This window comes from Diplotaxodon limnothrissa, linkage group LG5 (genome assembly GCF_057381915.1).
Source record: "Diplotaxodon limnothrissa isolate DT_005_m linkage group LG5, D_limnothrissa_male_GT1.1, whole genome shotgun sequence".
Lineage (NCBI taxonomy): Eukaryota > Metazoa > Chordata > Actinopteri > Cichliformes > Cichlidae > Diplotaxodon > Diplotaxodon limnothrissa.
The window spans coordinates 18461945-18482112 of record NC_140600.1 but is presented as its reverse complement, the minus strand read 5'-3'; the positions used below and the strand labels follow the sequence as shown (position 1 = coordinate 18482112).

The 20168-nt window shown below is 37.9% G+C and overlaps 2 protein-coding genes across 4 annotated transcripts; one reads left to right on the top strand and one right to left on the bottom strand.

Moving 5' to 3' along the window:
• The first annotated feature begins 15 nt into the window (after nt 1–15).
• On the top strand, nt 16–8743 carry avil (advillin). 3 transcript variants are annotated; one of them, XM_085354043.1, is made up of 19 exons: nt 16–75; nt 274–348; nt 538–734; nt 811–919; nt 1005–1115; nt 2091–2296; nt 2382–2460; nt 2595–2693; nt 2779–2932; nt 3085–3185; nt 3833–3970; nt 4066–4224; nt 5255–5434; nt 6767–6924; nt 7012–7156; nt 7244–7432; nt 7512–7577; nt 8337–8447; nt 8630–8743. In XM_085354043.1, exons 1-19 carry the CDS (start codon nt 16–18, stop codon nt 8741–8743), a joined length of 2451 nt encoding a protein of 816 aa, XP_085210169.1. The 3 variants fall into 3 exon arrangements, with proteins under 3 accessions (XP_085210169.1, XP_085210168.1, XP_085210167.1); XM_085354042.1 differs by having other exon boundaries at nt 7512–7580; XM_085354041.1 differs by having other exon boundaries at nt 7512–7583.
• A 3072-nt stretch (nt 8744–11815) lies between these two features.
• Nucleotides 11816–17509, bottom strand: LOC146632079 (uncharacterized). The gene is made up of 6 exons (XM_085354040.1): nt 17309–17509; nt 16940–17014; nt 14272–14310; nt 13853–14014; nt 13619–13702; nt 11816–12383 (listed from the first exon to the last, which is right to left on the bottom strand). Exons 1-6 carry the CDS (start codon nt 17405–17407, stop codon nt 11880–11882), a joined length of 963 nt encoding a protein of 320 aa, XP_085210166.1. The 5' UTR covers nt 17408–17509; the 3' UTR covers nt 11816–11879.
• Nucleotides 17510–20168: the final 2659 nt, after the last annotated feature.

The following is a 20168-nucleotide window of genomic DNA, read 5'->3' as shown; positions in this document are numbered from 1 at the left end:
GTGCATCCAGGCAACATGGACCAAACATTTCGAGCAGTAACCCGCAGCCCTGGGATTATAATCTGGAGAATTGAGGTAATTTTAATTGCTGCAGTATTGACAATTATAATATTGTAGCTGTTTAAAAAAAAATCAAAAATCAAAAATCTAATTCAGCTGTTTGTCCTGGCAGGTGATGAGCAGTGATGATTGAAGTAGTTGTTAAATCTGATGTATAGATGTGTTTGGTGAACATGAAAATAAAGACACTATGTTTTTGTTGTTGTGCAACAGAAAATGGAGCTGGTTCAAGTTCCTGAGAAATCTTACGGAAGCTTTTTTGAAGGCGACTGCTACGTGCTTCTGTTTGTAAGTCTGTGATGGCCACTGATGCACTATTACACTGTTAGATTCAAGGACTGCATATTATGTAGTTAATTCTGCTATTGGTTTTCAACACTTTTCCATTTGGTTTTGTTCTTTGAGTAGTCAGTGGTAACTAAATACTCTGATTCCTGCTATACACTACAGTCTTGACACAATTGTGCACTTCTCCAGACCCAGAAGGTGGGCAACTCTCTGTCTTATAACATCCACTACTGGATCGGCTCACAGTCCACTCAGGATGAGCAGGGTTCTGCTGCTATTTACACCGTACAGCTTGATGAATTTTTGGGCTCTTCCCCGATTCAGTACCGAGAGGTCCAGGACCACGAATCTGACACTTTCAAGGGCTACTTCAAACAAGGAATAATGTGAGTGAATGCCAGCACAGTAGTTATTAATATAAAGTAAAAGAAACCACAACAATTATCATGCCAATATTTTTAGCTACAAGAAAGGCGGTGTTGCATCAGGCATGAGACACACTGAAACCAACACATATGATGTGAAGAGACTGCTCCATGTGAAAGGAAAGAAAAGGGTGATTGCCAAGGAGGTGAGCCATACTTCAAAGCAGTTATATAACATTACTGGACAGATTATATCTGACAGAAAGATTGCTTTATGCTTTATTCTTTCAGGTGGAGATGAGCTGGAAGAGTTTTAACCTTTCAGATGTGTTTTTGCTGGACTTGGGCAAGAACATCATTCAGTGGAACGGACCAAAGAGTAACAGACAAGAAAGGCTCAAAGTAAGATTTTATTTTTTAAGTGTAACAGTGCTGTTGGATGGGATACTCATACTGGAATATACATTTAAGAAGAAATAAGAAAAGCATGTGCAAAAAGGGCTTGTGATGAGTAACCTTTACCCTTACCTTAACTGTACCGGTATGGTGTAGTTACAGGTTCAGTTAATCTAAATTACTCATATTAAAATCTCTATACTCTGTGCTTTATGTATGTAATATTTAATACTTTTACTTATTTTGCCAGTTAAGTATCATTATGAAATCTGCTATGAAGAGTTGTGGGTGTGCACAGTTAAAGCTGATTTCCTTCTTCCTGCAGAGGGTTAAAGGGTTTCTGCAGGAAGAAACTAAGATACAGATGATATCATTGCAAAAGTGACTTAAACTTTTAAATCATAAAGAGCCTTTATCTAGTGAATATTTGCATATTGTAATTTTATTCTGTAGGTGATTCAGTCATATTTATTAAATAGTAAGCTCACATGTTCGGACAAGCAAACGTAGCACGATAAAAGAGGTTTCAAACAAATGCTCACAGAAAGTCTGAACTGAAAAGCAAATAACACTGATTTAAAAGTGAAGAAATACAGGTGCGCATTAAAAACACAGTTAAAAAAAAGACAAAGTACAAGGCTGGAAGTGAAGTACAGGTACATAATGTTAATTCAAATATGACTTATTTTAAAGGGGATTCTGATCTAAGAAGCACACACAAACAGTTTAACAGTTTATTTCTGCCAGGATGTCTGTTTCTGCAGTGCTCACAAAACCAACTCACATGTTTTTACATGTTTAATAGGATGTTTAAAACAAGGTTTATCTGAGGAATTGACCAAATTATATTCCAGCTTCCCAACTCTTGGACATTGCGACAGCTTGTACTTTAAAAATACTTTTGAAAATAAGATATTACTGCAGATTACGGTACTGAGTGTCCAGTATGTAGAAGTAAACTGTTACTTTGCTGTTTCTCAGGGCATGTTGCTGGCCCAAGACATCCGGGACAGAGAGAGAGGAGGTCGGGCAGAGATCAGAGTGGTGGAGGGGGAAGCTGAAAGCAGTTCTCCTCAGGCCATGGAGCTCATGACAGAGACGCTTGGAGAAAGAACCGTAGCGCTGAAGGACGGACCTCCTGATGAAGCAGTTGACCAAGAACAGAAGGGACAACTCACACTTTACCAGTGAGAAGCTCACCGACAACTGATACCATACCTATGTTAAGATTCAATTTTGCAGTATTTTATTTGTTAACGACTTTCATTTCAGGATCTCAGATGCAGACGGCCAGATGAGGGTCACAGAAGTTGCTACGAGACCACTAGTTCAGGATCTTCTTAACCATGATGTGAGCCGTTAAACAAAAACAAATATACACATTAATATTCAACCACAACAATGAGCTAGAGCTAAAACTCCATATTTACTAAAATATAATGACTTAGTTTTGTAAAATTACTACGAATAATCTTATTATTTTAGGACTCCTACATCCTGGACCAGGGAGGGGTAAAGATCTTTGTGTGGAAGGGGAAGAAAGCAAACAAAGAAGAACGACAGACCGCTATGACCAGAGCTTTGGTGAGAAGAACTGTTAAGAGCTTTTACCTAACTGATGAAAGGTGTCATATTTATTTCCTCTGTTGTAATTGAATTGCCGTCGTAGGACTTCATTAAAGCGAAAAACTACCCGATCACTACAAATGTGGAGACAGTGAATGATGGGGCAGAGTCAGCTCTCTTCAAGCAGCTGTTCCAGAGGTGGACTGTGAAAGACCAGACTCAAGGTCTGGGAAAAGTGAACACAAAAGGAAGGATCGGTACGTGTAGCTGTGAATTCAGAGGAGGGGAAAGAAACACACACACATATAACAAAAAAGTCTTCAGATTTTAAAAGAAAACCAACATAAATACAAGTTACTTCTGATCACAGTATCTTTATAACATTGCTTTATCATCATATTTTCTTTAGCTCATGTCACACAGGAGAAATTTGATGCTTCATTGATGCACGCCCAGCCAGAGGTTGCTGCACAAGAGAGGATGGTGGACGATGGCACAGGTCAAGTAGAGGTATAGGAATAAATTAACTTTAAATTTAACATTTTTATCAGTAATGCAGTTGCATCAAACAGTCCTCTGCATCAAAGACTCCTCCCACGTCATAAACAGTCCATCAAATGTAACAATCAGTCATTAAAAACCTAGCTAGAAGTCGAAATAATAATCTCATGGTGTCATTTGAACAGGGTTTCACAGATATGTCACCAAAAATAAATAAACAAAATATCAAAATCTCATGCTAAGTATCTAAAAAAAAGTCCTCATTCTGTGTGACAGCCTACTTTGTAAAACCAGCAATGATGACTTGATTATGCTGTAATCAGTCTCAAACCTGTGGGCCTCTTTAAACCACACAGAGTTCAGTTATTATTTGTTTATTTATTTATTTTTTAATCAGAATTAAAGAACAGGAAAGACTGCTTTCTGTCCTTCAACCACCTATTTCCCCTCCTTCTGGTGTAATTACCGGTGTAGCCTCACGGGGTCACTAACATACTTACAGATTTTAAAACTTAATATCAGGAGAAAATCAAGTACTGCTGATGCTGCTCTATGGTCTGTTTGAAGCTTTCAGCTCTTCAAATTAAACATTCATGTTGGTGATTTCACAGAGAAAGTGCAGATATTCCATGTTAATTTACTTTTGACCTGCCCAGGTGTGGAGAATTGAAAACCTTGAGCTAGCCCCTATGGACCCCCAGTGGTATGGATACCTCTATGGAGGAGACTGCTACCTGATCCTCTACACTTACTTGGTTAACAACAAGAAGTGCTACCTGCTCTATATGTGGCAGGTGAGGTCACAGTTAAAGCAATTCACAATCACACACCTAAACCTCTTTGTATGTGTCACTGTACCGTATGAGATTTGTGTCACTTGAAATTTCAGGGGCGTCATGCGACACAGGACGAGCTGGCTGCCTCGGCTTTCCAGGCTGTGAGCTTAGATCAAAAGTACAACGGAGAGCCTGTTCAAGTGAGAGTAACTATGGGCAGGGAGCCGAGACACTTCATGGCAATTTTCAAAGGAAAACTGGTTATCTTTGAAGTAAGACTCTTCTCTCAACTTACCCTTATTTCATTTGAAACATAAACACCCCACTTCTGGTTTTGTAACAGTACAGGGTAACACTTTATGATACGTGATATGGTAGGTAGAATTTCCCTAAAACTAAGTGGAATTTCAATGCATTACAATGAAATTATATTTACCTATAAATTCTCACTGTTAGATACTCTAGAATAAGAAGAGAATCATTCAGTTTTTACAACGTTACTGTTTAATGAAAAGAGTCACAAATGATACTGCAAGTAATTTAAATTACTGGTGTCTTACTTGAGCGTTTAATTTTTTTTTATTGTACATTTACTCTGGTGTGCATCATGGATGTTTCACAATTCAACTGTCCTTGTATATTACATATAAAATATGAAAGGACACGCCTTTCATTGCATATAAAAATGTGCTAATAATCGTTCTCCCTTTTCTACTTATAAGAAAAAACAAGCATAGGCCCATGTGATCTTTTATACTGATGGAGCCAAATCTTAATTCATATTTTTTATTTCCAGTTAAAATTACTGCAAAATTACACGCAAACCCAGACTTGGACACAAGAGAATCAACAATAAATTATTGAATATGATATATAAATACATATATTTATGCTTTTTCATTTGCACAGTTTAATAATTTATTTGCTTTCTTTTTGTTATTTTTACACAAAAAAACCCTGCAAAGTACAACATTTAAAGTTGAAGATGGAGAAATTTTAGTTGTTCTTCCAGTAAATTACCTAATAGTATGCATTCATCAGCATTGCTTGCTCAATACTTCAAATTAGTTATGCATTAGATATAGTTATGGAAAATGACAGTATAATGTCTCCTTTCCTTTTTTATCTGTAAAAAGTTGAACTTTTACCAACTTGATGTTAAATTGTTAATTGTTAAACTACATTGTGATTATAGATGACATACATTGAAATGCTATTAAATTCTATGGGAATCACACCGTTTGTTGCTTGCCCTATTACAAAGTGCTACTCTGTACAGGATATTTTTGTTCTTCCCTTTAGGGCGGCACATCTAGAAAAGGATCTTCAGAACCTGAGCCTCCAGTGAGATTGTTCCAGGTTCACGGGACTGACCAGTTTAACACAAAAACCATTGAGGTCCCAGCCCTGGCCACCTCTCTAAACTCTAGTGATGTGTTTTTGCTCAAGAGCCAAACAGGAATGTATCTCTGGTGCGGAAAGGTAAAAGATACAACTTTATTTTAGACAGAGAAACTGACAGGCCCTTTAGAGCATTTTTGTCTCTTCTTTAATGTAATATAATTCATGATGAAAGATATCTGGAGAGAAATGTCTAACTATTTGGGGAGATTTCTTTCTTCACAGTGAGGGGTGAGTCACATTTCACACAGTATTTAAAAAAAATCATTTTTCTAAATTAAGAGAATAGTCATTTTGAACGTCTGAGTTTTGGGTGCATAGGTGAGGTCCCTTTGCCGAAAAGAGACTAATAAAAATCCCCTTCTGTCTATCACCTTTACATAGAAAATAGGAACAGATGATGGGTTCTTGCAGTAATTCAACGATGTGGCTTTACGATGAAGCTTTAAGGGCTAATGAGTAAAATATTCTTATCAAACTGATTTTTAAAGGCACCTGAACGAACAGTATTTAAGGTTTAGGTACCCTAAGGTTAGTAAGAATAACAAGCATGTAAATTTTCCCTGAATTAATTAGAAACAGTAAAAGCAGCTGCTCCCTTGTCTGAAGGGGTTGCAACAGTGGTAGCTCCACATGTTTGATTTAGAAGAGTTTAATGGTGGATGTCCTTCCTCCAAAAAAAGAATAAAGTAATGTACAGATAGTAATTTTTGGTTTTTATTAAGATTTTAATATAAGTGTGCTGTAAGGACTGTAGAGAAATTGTTTCTCACAGTTTCGAGCTGACTAACTCAGCAGGCCCAGACAGGCCTCTGCACTTTTTGGGTGGAACCGAAAGTCAGACCTTAGCATCTCTCATCAGGGCTTATCATAGCTAAGACTCTTGTGGCTGAAGAGAATCAAATACCAAAGGAAAGAGGGCATCATTAGAAGAGTGGAGGCTGTTAAGGAAACAAATTGATGGTCAATAACCATGAATGAATATAACTGGTTGGATGCATTTTTTGAGCATATATATATATATATATATATATATATATATATATATATATATATATATATATATATATATATATATATATGTACTATATATATATATATATATATATATATATATATATATATATATATATATATATATATATATATATCAAAGTACTAGGACTGATTGGCTTTTCGGTCTGTCTGTCGGTGAGCATCTGCCCTTGCTGTGGTTTTGCTGAGTCAAACAGTTCATCTCTACCAGCTGCTGACTCAGCATTCATGAATTTCCTTCATAAGAATAACAAACATGTCACAAGATTTTCCTCATTTTCTAAAACCAGATTAAATCAAATAAAATGAACATTTTTAGCAAAATATAGGCCTATTGATGAGCTCTGGGGTCGGGGGTGGCATCTTTTTGTAAACCAGGGATCAAGTGGAGATGAGAGAGCCATGGCGAAAGAGGTCAGCTCAGCAATCAGCCAGAACTCACCACGAGGCTCTGAAGAGATTATTGCAGAGGGTCAGGAGCCCATTGAATTCTGGGAACTGCTTGGGGGGAAAGCTCCCTATGCAAATGACAAGAGGTGAGGATAGTATGAACAGGTGAACCAACAGCTTCAAGTGTGACTTTTCTATATGTTTGCTTTCACTTGGTTATGTGCCATCCGCAGATTGCAGCAGGTAGTTTTGGACCATAAGCCACGCCTGTTTGAATGCTCCAATAAGACAGGGCGTTTCATTGTGACTGAGGTGACTCACTTCATACAGGATGACCTCAGCGAGGATGATGTCATGCTACTGGACACATGGGACCAGGTAGGATTTTTGACAGGTTATTAATATGAACATAACAATGAAATAAATAAACTCCACCACTTTAATCACATCCTGCTTTTTCTCCAGGTGTTTATCTGGGTCGGTAAAGACGCAAATGAGGAGGAGCGCAAAGAGGCACTGACAACCAGCCAAGAGTATCTGCAGACCCACCCGGGTGACAGAGATCCACACACCCCCATTGTCTTGATCAAGCAAGGCTTCGAGCCACCCACCTTCACTGGGTGGTTTACAGCCTGGGATCCCACCAAATGGAGTGTGAGTGTTATGCTTTTGAGCTGAAATGTGGATTTCCATTTATAATTAAAATAATCTTACAAATATTTCTCTCTTTCAGTCAGGAAAGAGCTATGAGGAGCTGAAGAAGGAGTTTGGAGATACAGCGTCACCTGTTAATGTTACTGTTGCAGTATGTAAAGTTTTATTCATTTCTCAAACTCTGTTTAGGTTAAAACTTGCAACAAAGTTCTATGTTAGCATGAAGTTTTAGCTCGTGAATTATTGAATTTAAAAGATTTAAAATTTATAGGCCTTTCCTATCATAATCTGCAGTGTGGAGTGTAGCTATATTAGACCCTCAAGTGTAGGAAACAGAAGGCAAAAGTTCAAAATATTTATTGATGATGAATCAAAATCCAAGAATCCAAACACAAAGAGCAAAGCCAGGTAAGTAACTGGGAGCACTGGGTGTGTACTGCCACAGACACACAACTAAGTGAACAACACAATAAAGAGAACAAGCAAACTGGAGCTTTAAATGGGCACAAGAGATCAGCGAAAGTGGAAACATAAGAGCAATAAGACTCAGGTGAAACTAATCAAGGACAGTGAGACAAAATAAAAATAAGGACAAAGCACAAGAGCAAAATGACTCACAAAACAAAACAAGAACTATTCTGGAGAAGACTTGACAACAATATGCAAAAGGACACTGAGGAGGCAGTGACGAACTAAAACAAGTAAATAAATATAAATGCTCTAAACATGATCAGAAACCAAACAAAATAAAGAATATGAATCCTAAAGGCCAAACAAAAGTTCATAATGAAGGTAGAAATAAGGGCCAGAACCTGCATTAATAAAGTACTGTGATTTGTATACTCAAAGATTGAGATTAATAATACAATATAAACTAAAATGTTCTTTTAATGTGATTTTCTAGGAGCAGAACGGAGGGAACAGTGTGAAAAGTTTTCAGTCTTTCCCACCTGACGATTTGAAAAACAAGCTTGCCAACGAGCTGCCAGAAGGTGTTGACCCGAAACAGAAAGAGGTATGTACGCGCGTTCCCAATGTTTCCATTTCCCATCAATTCCACATTTAAGTTCAAGATTTGTACGTGTATCTGCTTATTCATTAATTTAGTGATGATTACAACCATCACCAGTAAAACTCTGCAGCTTAAAAAATAACACGTGTGCCATCACCCGCTAAACTTTGTCACCTCATTTGCAGAAATACCTCTCTGACACTGACTTCACCACCGTCTTTGGAATGACCAAAGATGAGTTTGTGAGCTTGCCGCAGTGGAAACAGCTGAAAATGAAGAAAGAAAAAGGGATGTTTTGAGATTTCTTTCAGTATTTGAAATAAGTAGTTACTGATAGAAGCCAGCTGTTGGGGTCTCTTTGTATGATCTTTCTTGCTTTTCATGTTTTTTCACTTACTAATCTTTAAAAATTTATAATCATGAGTCCATTCTGTACATTTTAGTCAAATTACTTTTTTTTTTCAAAACTTTATTTTTGTAATCTGTGCTGCCTTTATGGAGTTAACACTATTTAGGAACTCTTGTGTCAAAATCAATGAACCTAACTGAACTATGAACCACAATGGCTGTTCCCCTCTGCATGTTTGTGCAGTCGAACCCCGTAGGAGGCAACAGTTAACTCACACGTCTTATATTACGATATTTATCAGGATGTCATTTTTTAACAAATGTGATTCTTACCAGGTTCAAATAAATGATTTAAATAAGACCTCAGATAAACAACATTGCACTGTCATTTATTCAATTAATAAAACGTAAGAATGTGAAAAAGTAAGTTCATGTTTCAATAGCTTGTAGAAACACTTTCAGCAACAATGATAATCATTTTCTGTATGACTCTGTATAACTTTCCTTGTTGTGGAGGAATTTTGGCCCGATCTTCCTTACATGCGTTGCTTCAGTTCATTGAAATTTGATTGATGTTCTAGATTGATTTTTTTTTATTGTGTCCCAATATGTAAAATCTTAAGACATGGAAGATGGTGCATTTTCTTTTATCCCCATAATGGCCAATAGGATTAATAGGTTTAGAACTAAACTGAAAACTATTTATAAAGAAGAAAGTAATTAAAATGATTTACTTAGTTGCAAACATTTGTGTCACTTACTTTGAAGTTACTCATAATATGAAAGTAAAGATGACCTGATTTTCCATCTTTTGTGCAAATAAGGATGGAACACGATGTGCTCAAAATAAGTGAAGAAAACAGAAATCTCTCCATTCCTGCTTTCATTTGTAAATTGTTATCTTATGTGATTCCCAGAAATCAGTCTGAAAAAGAAAAGGCGACCTTTACCTTTAGTGTACTAAATATACAATCAGTTATACGATCGGTCATGAGTCTCCTAAAAATGAGGTGCTTAACTGATCATCAGAGATTTGAAAGATGAGCAGGCGTCAGCACGTTCCTTGATAATTAGGCTTGAATGTCAAGCTGCTTATTAAGTCATTATTTGTTTTTATTCACTTTCTCCATATTTTAAATGCAAGTTAACAGAAATGGCACAAAGCATTACTCACTCATTTTATTATGATATAAATGTATGGCATTAACATTTAAATCTGAACATCTATTTCAAAGCCAATGACAAAGCTGAAAATATTACAAACAGAAAAAAGGCATCATACATAAAAGGATGTATTTTCAGTACTTTTGTTTGAAATCAAAGAAAAAAACAAACCAATTTGGCTGCACAGCAACATGTCAAAGGTCATTTCCTTTTCTTTTTTTGTATCACCGGGAAAACCTGAAAATGAACTGTCCAGCACCTATGGATGTTGGTGTTATAATTCATTTGCCATCACCTGACTGCTCAAGAAGTGACCACAGTATCACCACACAGCACTAAAATAACAGTAACCTCCTAAACTTACATACATTTGACAGTCGATGCTACAGGTTATAAAGAACTAGCAAAAAAGTACCTCAGAGTACAAAGTCAACAACCTGTATTAAAACCAAAAATGATACACAGCTAAATGCAGCAACTTCAACATAACCCGTGCAGATTTATTGTTCTGCTTCTGTCTTCTACAAGAGATCCATTTATCAATATATGCTTTTCTAATCATTAAAGTCCAGCCTGATATGTTCAAAACTTTAATTATTTGTCGACTTTGTTAAATCGACTTTGTAAACTGGGGAATAAAAGAATGATACATTGTCTACAAAATAAACTGACACTGAAAATCCCTTTTAAAAAGTATTTGTAACAGCAAATAAGACATATTATTCATTACATGTAGTTGATAGTATTGCATGCAAACACACTCAAATGACACAAACTTGTGTGCATTTTGGAAATCAGTATACATTCATAGGTGCTCGTGCAGGCTACGGATCATAGATGAAGTGAGGAGTCTACTTTTGATTCTGGCACAATTTTTAAAAAAAAGAAAGTAAAAAGGCATTAAAAATGTTACATACAAAGTGTTTTACAGCAATGAAAGACATCTGAAGAGGCAAAGTTCAGCAAGTTCCACTGCGAATGTGCAAACATGCAGCATGTCCTTGCAGCCAGACAAAAAAAATCCAGCCTGCAGTGGTCAGCTCGTCAGGTCTGGCTGACACATTTGGTTAAAAAAGGGAATGTTGGCTTTAATGTAATCTGACAAATAAATGTCACAATATAAGAACTTTAAAAAGTGCAAATGCAGCCAAATCCATTTTCTGTCTATTTTTTTTAATAAAAACACAAAAATTTTAAGACTTTGAGGCTTTGAATAAATGAACTGCCTATTTGAAATCACCAGACTTCCAAGTCCAAGAAAAACATGAGAGAAACCAGCAACACAGCCTGATCAAAATCCTTATGATCAAATTTAAGTTAACAATAACTTCACAGAAAAGAAACCTCTGTGTTTGTAATGTCTTCTTCTGGTTGAAGCTAAAACAGCTGCTGTGGAGATTCTTACCGAGACAGATAAATCGTGACTTTTGTCTTGACTGCTTCTTGTGTATAAAATATCCTTCTTAAAATCAAAAAGGTAAACAGTCAAAGCAACATGGAGTATGTTCCATGTATTGCAACGTGCATTAAAAAAAGGAAAAACCCAAACACTTACGACAGACTTGAATTAAATGATTGGCAAATAACATAAAGTAGTCAGCGAAATTTCAGCTTGTAAACCTGAGATCGTTCAGCACAATTTTTAAAAATGTAACTTCTACTACAATGTATCATAACTAGGGCTCTAACTAATCTTTTCAACTTTTCCTTATAGATTAAGCTGCCAATTATTTCCACAGTTATTCTACTAATCATTTTCTCATAAAATGTCAAACTATTGACTAGCAACATCTAATACATCTAATCTCAACTGATTTTTGTAAGAACAGAAATGTCTAACTTCAAATCAAAATGCTGCTGGATTTTATCAAGTTATGAACTATTTTATCTCTGACCTTACTCAGTAGTAGATGAAACATAAATTTAAGACAAAATGCAGCTTTCATTGTTTTTGGTGCCTTCGACCTCACTGTTGAGGGCGTCTCCATTATTAGGCAGGCTCTTCTTTGTGTTCTCTGCATCGTGGGGCAGCTCCAAACTGTCTCCGTCACCTGGAAAGATCCTGTCCTGCTCTGGAGTCTCATCGAATGCATCCTTGTAGGCACTTATGCTGTCCGAGTCGTTTTCATCCAGCAGGGGATCTTGTCCATCTGCTGCCCCGTTTTCATAAGGTCTCTGGTGGACCCCATCCTCAGCGACCAGGCTGCCCAGTGCAAGAGAAGGCTGGTGACACATGGGCTTATTTACCATTCTCCATTGCTTCTCCTCTGTGCCCTCACTCTGTCCTCTTTGCACTGCAGCTCCCAATTCATCTTTGCTGCTGTGAGAGGAGGAGCTCTCGACTTTGTTGGCATCATTTCTTATTTTGTGTCCCTGCATTGTTGCTTTAGCCATCTCACCTGGTCCTGATAGTTTGTTATTCCCTTCCTGCAAGGTGTAAAAAAAGAAAAGCATAAGCAGTGCTCATTCATAGAAAATATAATTACAGTGTTTTTTTAATGATCTTGAGCCATCAATCATCTCTTTTTGGAAGGAAAACAGGAAATATGTGCAGTAATTTATTGAAATGTGTAAACATACAAATAAAGTATATAAGACACAAACAAAAAGGATTTTGGCTGCCTTTTGTTTTTGCCTCTTTGAGAACCATCTTGTTGGTGCAAAAATATTGTCTTATGCCCCCAAAAGGTGTCACGTTTGGCTTTTTCTGTACATTTTAACTAAATAAATCAGAACAAATGTTTAAAAATGAACTAAAATTGTTGTCTGTTATGTGTAGTCACAGCACTGGTTAATCCCTTGAGTTAGGTGTCTTTTTTAAGCTTGAATGAGTCATAGGTAAGTATTAAACTGCTTAACAACAACAAAAAACAAATCAAAAATGTCTGTCTCCTTGGAAGCAAAATATAAATAAATGAGGAGTGGCCCCAAGACTTTTGCACAACATTGTATATTTTAAAGCTATCTTAAGAATTTTTATTCCTACTCTCCACTCAGCTAACACTATCTAAACAGAGAAGATAAGAAAAGCAAGAAGTCAGACTCTTGAAGAAGAGCATTATCATCAAGTCCAGGTTTAAAGTAGAATAACCTGTGCAGACTCCTGATTGTCCTTCACACTAGACACTCAGCATAATTAAGTGGGGTACCAGGCTAGAGGTCAAGTGATCAGACTCTTTTCACCATGAAAAATGAAGAGATTACTCCAAAACGTGTTATGCACCACCACAAATTGTTTTTATAAGGACAACACAAGAATGGACGAGGCGTGGAAGTTTCAGGAGTGGAAAATGAGTAACAGTAATTGAAACAATTGATTGTGCCAGTCTCAACAAATGTGGCTTGGATACTTAAGTACTTCTGTACTTTTCTAACTTCTTCATTTCGTTTTCAGGGCTTTTTTCCCCAGAAAGACGAGACTCAGTTGCTAAAACCCTTAAGGACAAAACTAAACCACAACACACAGAAAATCTTGTATGCCCAGGCCTGCCGTGTCTCCGGGTTACACACCCAGAAAAAAACAAAACAACGACATAGCATCGCCATCATTCATATTCACGAGCGATCACACGCCTGACAGACTGTTGCGCAATAGGTTCCCTTTACATCTTTACAAACAAATTCGGAGCCTCTGCAAGCTTACATAAACGGTCTCACTTTACCTCTTTTAATCTTTCCACTTCTTGCATCAAAGAGTGCACCATGCTCTCCAGTTTCCTTTTGGCCTCCCTCTCTCGCTCCAACTCCTACAAATGTAAAGAGACAGCAGCAGCTCGTTAGTGTCACAATCTGTTGTAATCACAAACAACGAACTTTACTTACACACACACACACACACACGGATTTCTAAGAGACTTTAAGACTTTACTTCGTGTTTTGGCTCGACCTGGACTTACCAAACTAGCCTGTCCAGCTTCTCTCTGGGCTTCAGCCAGCAGCTCCTCTACACCCTCCAGCGTGTCCTGCAGGACGTCCACCTGGAACAACAGAGCCTCTCGCTCGACCTCCAGCCCACGCAGCTCTTGCACAGCCTCTTCATAGCTGGCCTGCAGCTCTAGCTATATCACAAAGTTACACGGTAACAGATCAGTGTAGGCAACTTCAGGAGAATGCATGCCAGTCAGTGGGAGTGCTCGTTGAGCTCTCAGAGGCAACAATCTGTGGGAGGCCTCCTGTGGTAGCGTGACAATGCCTCCCTATGTAAAGGAATATGCTTCACTGCTGTGATTTATTACTGTGAGCACAGCCTTCAATAGCAGTAAACATCATTATATTTATAGCAACAATAAGGAGGATAATGGTGAGAAATCGTTACCATTTCTGGTAGTCCCATGAAGAGGTCCTGCTCAGATTGCTGAAAGGAAAACAAATAATTTTAATAAAAAACATTTGAGTATTTTGAGTTAAAATCAGCACAAAGCAGTTTAAATGAGGCATACTGGATCCTCTCCTGTTGGTCCCCTTTAACTCAAACACGAACGATGACCTTAAAATTTAAAGTTATACAAATTCAGTTATTATAAGCATCAAAATAAACTTTACTGCATCTTACAAAAGGTAGCTTTGATTATTTGTCCACTTTATTCATACGTGTCTCTTACAGGAGTTTGTTACTTATATTTATAAATCAATTAATGCCGACAGCTGCTGTCAAACACGTGTAAATGACTTAATACTGAATGGAAAATAAACATTGTAAATGTTTTCCCTTCAATTCATACCATGCCAAGTCATAACACGGTCATCTCGGGGCACTTTACAAAGTCAGGTCAACAACTTACATAATGAAGACAGAAATGTTCCCTTTAGGAAGCTCTTGGCCGCAGTAGGAAAGGAAATGCCTCCTTAACAGGAAGAAATCTCTGACAGAAGCACTTCTGTTTCCGCATTTAATATTGTGGCCATTTTCCCATAACTGATAGGCTTTTTACATAATTGATGACGCAGACAAAAGCTCTGCTCTAGTTGGGAGTTATTAGACTGATCTCCTGACCAAAAGGATCCCATTAAGAAAAACATACACAAACAAATTTAAAATCATAACTCAACTCAATGTAGCTGCTTCAGTTTCTGGGTCCTGGGAATGTGTAGCCTTGCAGTCACCCTGTCAGTTACCGAGTAGAAATACAACCATCTCGGTTTTTACAAAATATCTAGTTAACCTGTGACTTTTTTATTTTAATAATAATCTTTTAAAACTGGGTTAGTCATGCTGTACAACATGCTTTCGGAGCTTTCAGATAGACGAGTTTGTTTAGTACAAGTTTAACGGAACTAGTAAAAATAAGGAAGCCATAAAAACACGAGATATCGCCATTTATTGCTGTACTAAAAGTTCAGAAGCAAACCATCTTCTGCAATTTGGAAAGTACAATTTCATGGTTTTACTGCTCCCGTCACTACTGGCAGTCACACGGTTTTCATTTCAAACATTTCTCTCCTAACTACAAAGAAAGACCCAGATATTTACAGATATCAACAGCTGTTTAAAAAACAATTTCATTTACTTTATAAATCCAGTGCCAGAGATGTCAGCAGGATCCACAAACTAATCCTCAAGCCTGGACCCATCATTGGCCGGAATTTGGAGGCATTCGAGTCAGTTAGAGACCGTAAGTCAGTGATCAAACTGCTCTCTGTCATGGACAACTCATCATACCCACTTTGCTCCACACTTCTGACCCAGCAGAGCTCCTTCTCACTGCCATAACAACTCAGGAAATCATTCCCATCATTCTCTATAAAGCTGTATAATAACTCCTCGTTCTATGACAGGTGGTCACACCTGTCCGACATGTGATTCCACACATATTTCTATTATTACCTTCATGCACTTATAGCATACATATTATGTACTAATGCAGTTTGCATTACTCTTCCACAATGCCAGTCCTGCTCTTACTATTTTAAACTGTCTTCATATTTACTTGTACTTGTTATATTATGAGAGAAAGTTTTTCCATTCTATCATAGTATAAGATCTTTACTAGACCCCTGTAGCACTTTAACTTTGTTAAATATTGTAGGCTGCATTATTTTTATTCTTCATCTTGCTGCTGTAACATAATCATTTTTCTTGTGGATCTATAAAGTAGATATCCATCTATCCACTTTTTGGCACGACTGACCATAACTAGACACCACTCTGTGTCACAAGGCACAAACCTAAAAACGCCAAAACACAGACTTAACAATGTGGTGTATGCTGTACAGTGCAGCGAGGAATGCTCAGACCTCTACATTGGAGAGACCAAACAGCCACTTCACAAGCGCATGGCACAACACAGAAGAGCCACCTCCACAGGACAAGACTCAGCAGTCCATCTGCATCTTAAGGATAAAGGACACTCTTTCGAGGATGCCAATGTTCACGTTTTGGACAGAGAGGACAGATGGTTTGAAAGAGGAGTGAAAGAAGCCATCTATGTCCACTGTGAGCGACCATCTTTGAACAGAGGCGGGGGTTTATGACACCAACTCTCTGCCATCTATAAGCCAGTTTTGAGATCCCTTCCCAGACGCCTTAACGCCCACTCACATCCTGGGCCATCTGACCTCAGGAATTCGCATGATAAGGTGGGGCCAGGTTTCACAATGAACACACCCGAAACTCTGGCTGATTGGGACCCACACCCAGTTTCACACCCTGGCTCAGGCGATTAGAGGATCATCAGGGAGTCCTTTTGTCCCTCTGTGGGGGGTCACTCCCACTAGGTTTATATCTGGGACTCTCCACCATTTGACCTTAGAATTGAAGAAGCTTCTCGGATGAGAGGTGAAACGTCTTCAAGTAACTTAAAGAAGTCCAGACGCCTTTCTTTGCAAGCTCCTTTGAGTACAAACCTTTAGACTCTCGGCCTATGCAAGCGTCTCATCCCAGAGGTATTAGGTAGCACTGCGTGTCCATCACATATATAATGTTGTAACACTGAGACAACAATGAGTTCATCTCATCGAGTGTCAGTTTTTATGCTAGCTACTACCTGGCTGTCACTCCTCCTCTTCAGGGTGCTCGCTCTGCTGTCGCTTCTTGTCACACGTCTGGAGGAGCTGTCAGTCTGATGAGAAGACGAAAACACATCTCAGGCGGAGTCTGAGCATCACCATCATCATCATCATCATCATCATCACCTCATCATCATGAGCCACAACAACAAAACAACGAACAGCTAACAGCGGTAACGCCGAGGAAGTGAAGTGAAGCGACGGGCCTGACGACTGCTCCGTTTACCCTAGCCGTCTGTTTATTTTAAGTGTTGAACAAATTAAAAACACCAAACTTATTCGGTTATTTAAAACAGCTGTGACGTTTGACACTAACGTTAACGACGCCGTGATTTTTGTCCTCTCACCTCTTTAATAATACTGCGCAGAGACTCGTCCTCGCTCATTCCCCGAGAAAACGAGCGCTTCTTCGGTGAACCACTGCTGTCCAGCGTGACCGAGTGCATGTTGTACGCGTTATATTACGTTTTTCTTTATATAAGAGACACCTCCGGGCTCTCTGGCTGAAGTGGTGTTTTTTACGTGTTTCCTACGCAGCTACAGGGAGCTACACCCAGGCCCTGATCTACGGAAAGCCGCAGGGACCAAACCGTGTTTAACGCCGCCCTCGCTCCGCCCACTCTCTCTGAACAGTCAAATATCCGTCTTTTTAGGGAGACATGGGTCACGTTTGTGGCTGTGGGGGGGGGGTTCAAATATGACTTTTGGTTTGTTGTAAAGTTAAGGGATAGCATTCTGGTGCATGGCTGGAATTAATCAGTGAAAAAAGCCTGCCGTTTTTTTAGTAAAGTTATAGGTACTTTTACAAACGTGACCAGAACAATGAAAAGTGAGGTTTAACAGGACTTTTCCTGTGAGAAAATAAGAAATCCCTTTTATTCAGTAGCTTATAGAGCAACTTTTGGAAGCAGTGACTTGAAGTAATATTTTTTCGATGATTTTATCAGTCTCACATCATTGTGGACGACTTTATGACCCATTCTTCTTTACAGCGTTGCTTCAGTTCATTTCATTTATCTTAATGTCTCTTAAGATCTCACCAAAGCCATTTACTGCTTCTGTGCTTGGGATTATTGTCCAGTTGCATTACCCACATTGGGCCAAGCTTTTTAGCTGTTAGACATGTGGCCTCACAATTGAGTATACTTTGGTATAAAGAATAGTTAATGACTGCAAATATCTTTTAGCTGCAAAACAAGCCAAACTCATTACCCTTCCACCACAATGCTTGACAGCTGGTATGAGGTGTTTGTGCAAATATGCTGTGTTTGGCTTTCTGCAAATGTGATGCTGTGAATTATGGTCAAAAACCTACACTTTGGTCTTGTCTATCCAAAGGACATTGTTTCAGAAGTCTTGAGGTTTGTTCAGATGCAACTTTGCAAACATAAACTGTGTTGCCATGTTCATTTATGAGAGAAGACGCTTTCTTATTCTTATTATTTTCTTATTTAATTACGAATTGAAAATGATGAACTTGGTCAATCATAAGTCATTTGGCTCAGAATAGTAAGGATTTCTACCACTTACAGACTCTGAAAACCACATACTTTTATTCCAATAAACTGGAACCAATCTGAGAACACAGACAGCAATGCTTCTTTACAGAGATAAGCCAACTCCCGCACTACTCAACCTTGACAGCAACTTTTATTGATTAAGCTGTCAATTTAACCTTTTCTTTGTCTTTTCACTCTACTTGCATATAGTGATTTTTGCCTTGTCATGGTGTGAAAACACAGGTTTCTGACAAAGTTAACCTCCACAAGACCTGGATGCTGAAACTGAAGTGTTTGTACAACTTTACAAACCAAACTATTTGACAGCTGAAGAACTTAAGATGGCAGTCAATACATGACAAAGCAAAGTTTTTTTGTTTTGTCTTATTGTTGTTGTTGTTGTTTAACATGTGTTACTTATCATTTAAACAAAGGGTGAAAGAGGAAGTGGAGAAAAAGTGAACAACTGCAACAGGAAATGAGGAAACAGTTCAAACCCCCTAAATATAAAATGATATTTACACAGTGTATGACTCAAAAGCTGTATTTATTTATTTAGGACAGTGCATGTTAATGAACATAAATGTAAAAAAAAATTACATGAATGTAAACATACCAGATTATAGCCAAAGGCTAATTTCCATCTGTTGTCCTTAAGCATAAAAATAGACATAATTCATAAAAATTCATCATTCATTCATAATAAAAACTCCATCACCAAACTTACACATACACACCATTCTGTTCCCAAATAAAACATTAAAACTATACAACTTATACATGATCACACACTGTTATTCATCCCAGAGATGTGTGTTTATTGCACACAGATGATCATGACATAGTCTCATATCTTGATACAGGGTTTCTATAATTGTAGGCAAATGTAGTAATATATCAGCCTACGCACTGGTTAAATAGAAATGTTCATACAACTTCCTTCACCTTTAAGGTGATTGACTGAATACAAAATCTGCACATTGCTCTCGTGCAGCGGACCAGACCCTCAGTTTGGAGCAAAAACTCCAAACCAGGTTTAAATTTTTCCTTGAGCTTTCCTCTGAACTGTAGTTTGTCACTGCGTAGCAACAGTGAGGACTGCTTACTGTAGACTCAGTGCTGTGACACTTTGTTGAATCAATGACTGCCTCATTAATGACTGTTTATTCTGGTGTGCGTGAGATATAACTGTTATTCAAAAAAAGGCTGGCCCTTTTTTTTTTACACCCATCAATGCAAAGACCATGAAGTTTACTGAAACCGGATCTATTTCACTGTGTATATGTCATGTAGAAACCTCATTGATCATTTTACGTGAAGTTTTACAAAGCCTTTCTGAGCTTCAGTGTTTGTATGTGGGTTTAGTATGTTAAGGCTCGGAGTAGATGTTAGATCAGCAAATCTGATCATGCAAATGATTCACACTTTATCTGCATACGTGAACAGAAAAACATGCAAACGTGCAGAGGACGGATGAGTGGCAACTGCAGTAGAATGAACATGAGTGTCTCATCACTTCAGGACTCATTTGTTTTTGTCTTTTGATCCAGTTTGCTAATGATTTATCTTAACGGAGCAAAAATTATTTTTCTGAAAGGAAGAGAATAACTAAAAGAGTTGAGCACATACCACCAGACATATTACCAATGCTTTCATGTCTGATGTCTCCAAGCCTGTTGTAAAATTACGCTTTGATACTTTGGTACTG

Coding starts and splice junctions, on each gene's coding strand:
- avil (XM_085354041.1), top strand. CDS start 16: ATGGACCAAACATTTCGAGCAGTAACCCGCAGCCCTGGGATTATAATC. Junction 3,971..4,065: donor ACCTGCTCTATATGTGGCAG/GTGAGGTCACAG, acceptor TTGAAATTTCAG/GGGCGTCATGCGACACAGGA. Junction 5,435..6,766: donor TGTATCTCTGGTGCGGAAAG/GTAAAAGATACA, acceptor TTTGTAAACCAG/GGATCAAGTGGAGATGAGAG.
- LOC146632079 (XM_085354040.1), bottom strand. CDS start 17,407: ATGCACTCGGTCACGCTGGACAGCAGTGGTTCACCGAAGAAGCGCTCG. Junction 14,015..14,271: donor TCATGGGACTACCAGAAATG/GTAACGATTTCT, acceptor TTTGTGATATAG/CTAGAGCTGCAGGCCAGCTA. Junction 13,703..13,852: donor AAGCTGGACAGGCTAGTTTG/GTAAGTCCAGGT, acceptor TTACATTTGTAG/GAGTTGGAGCGAGAGAGGGA.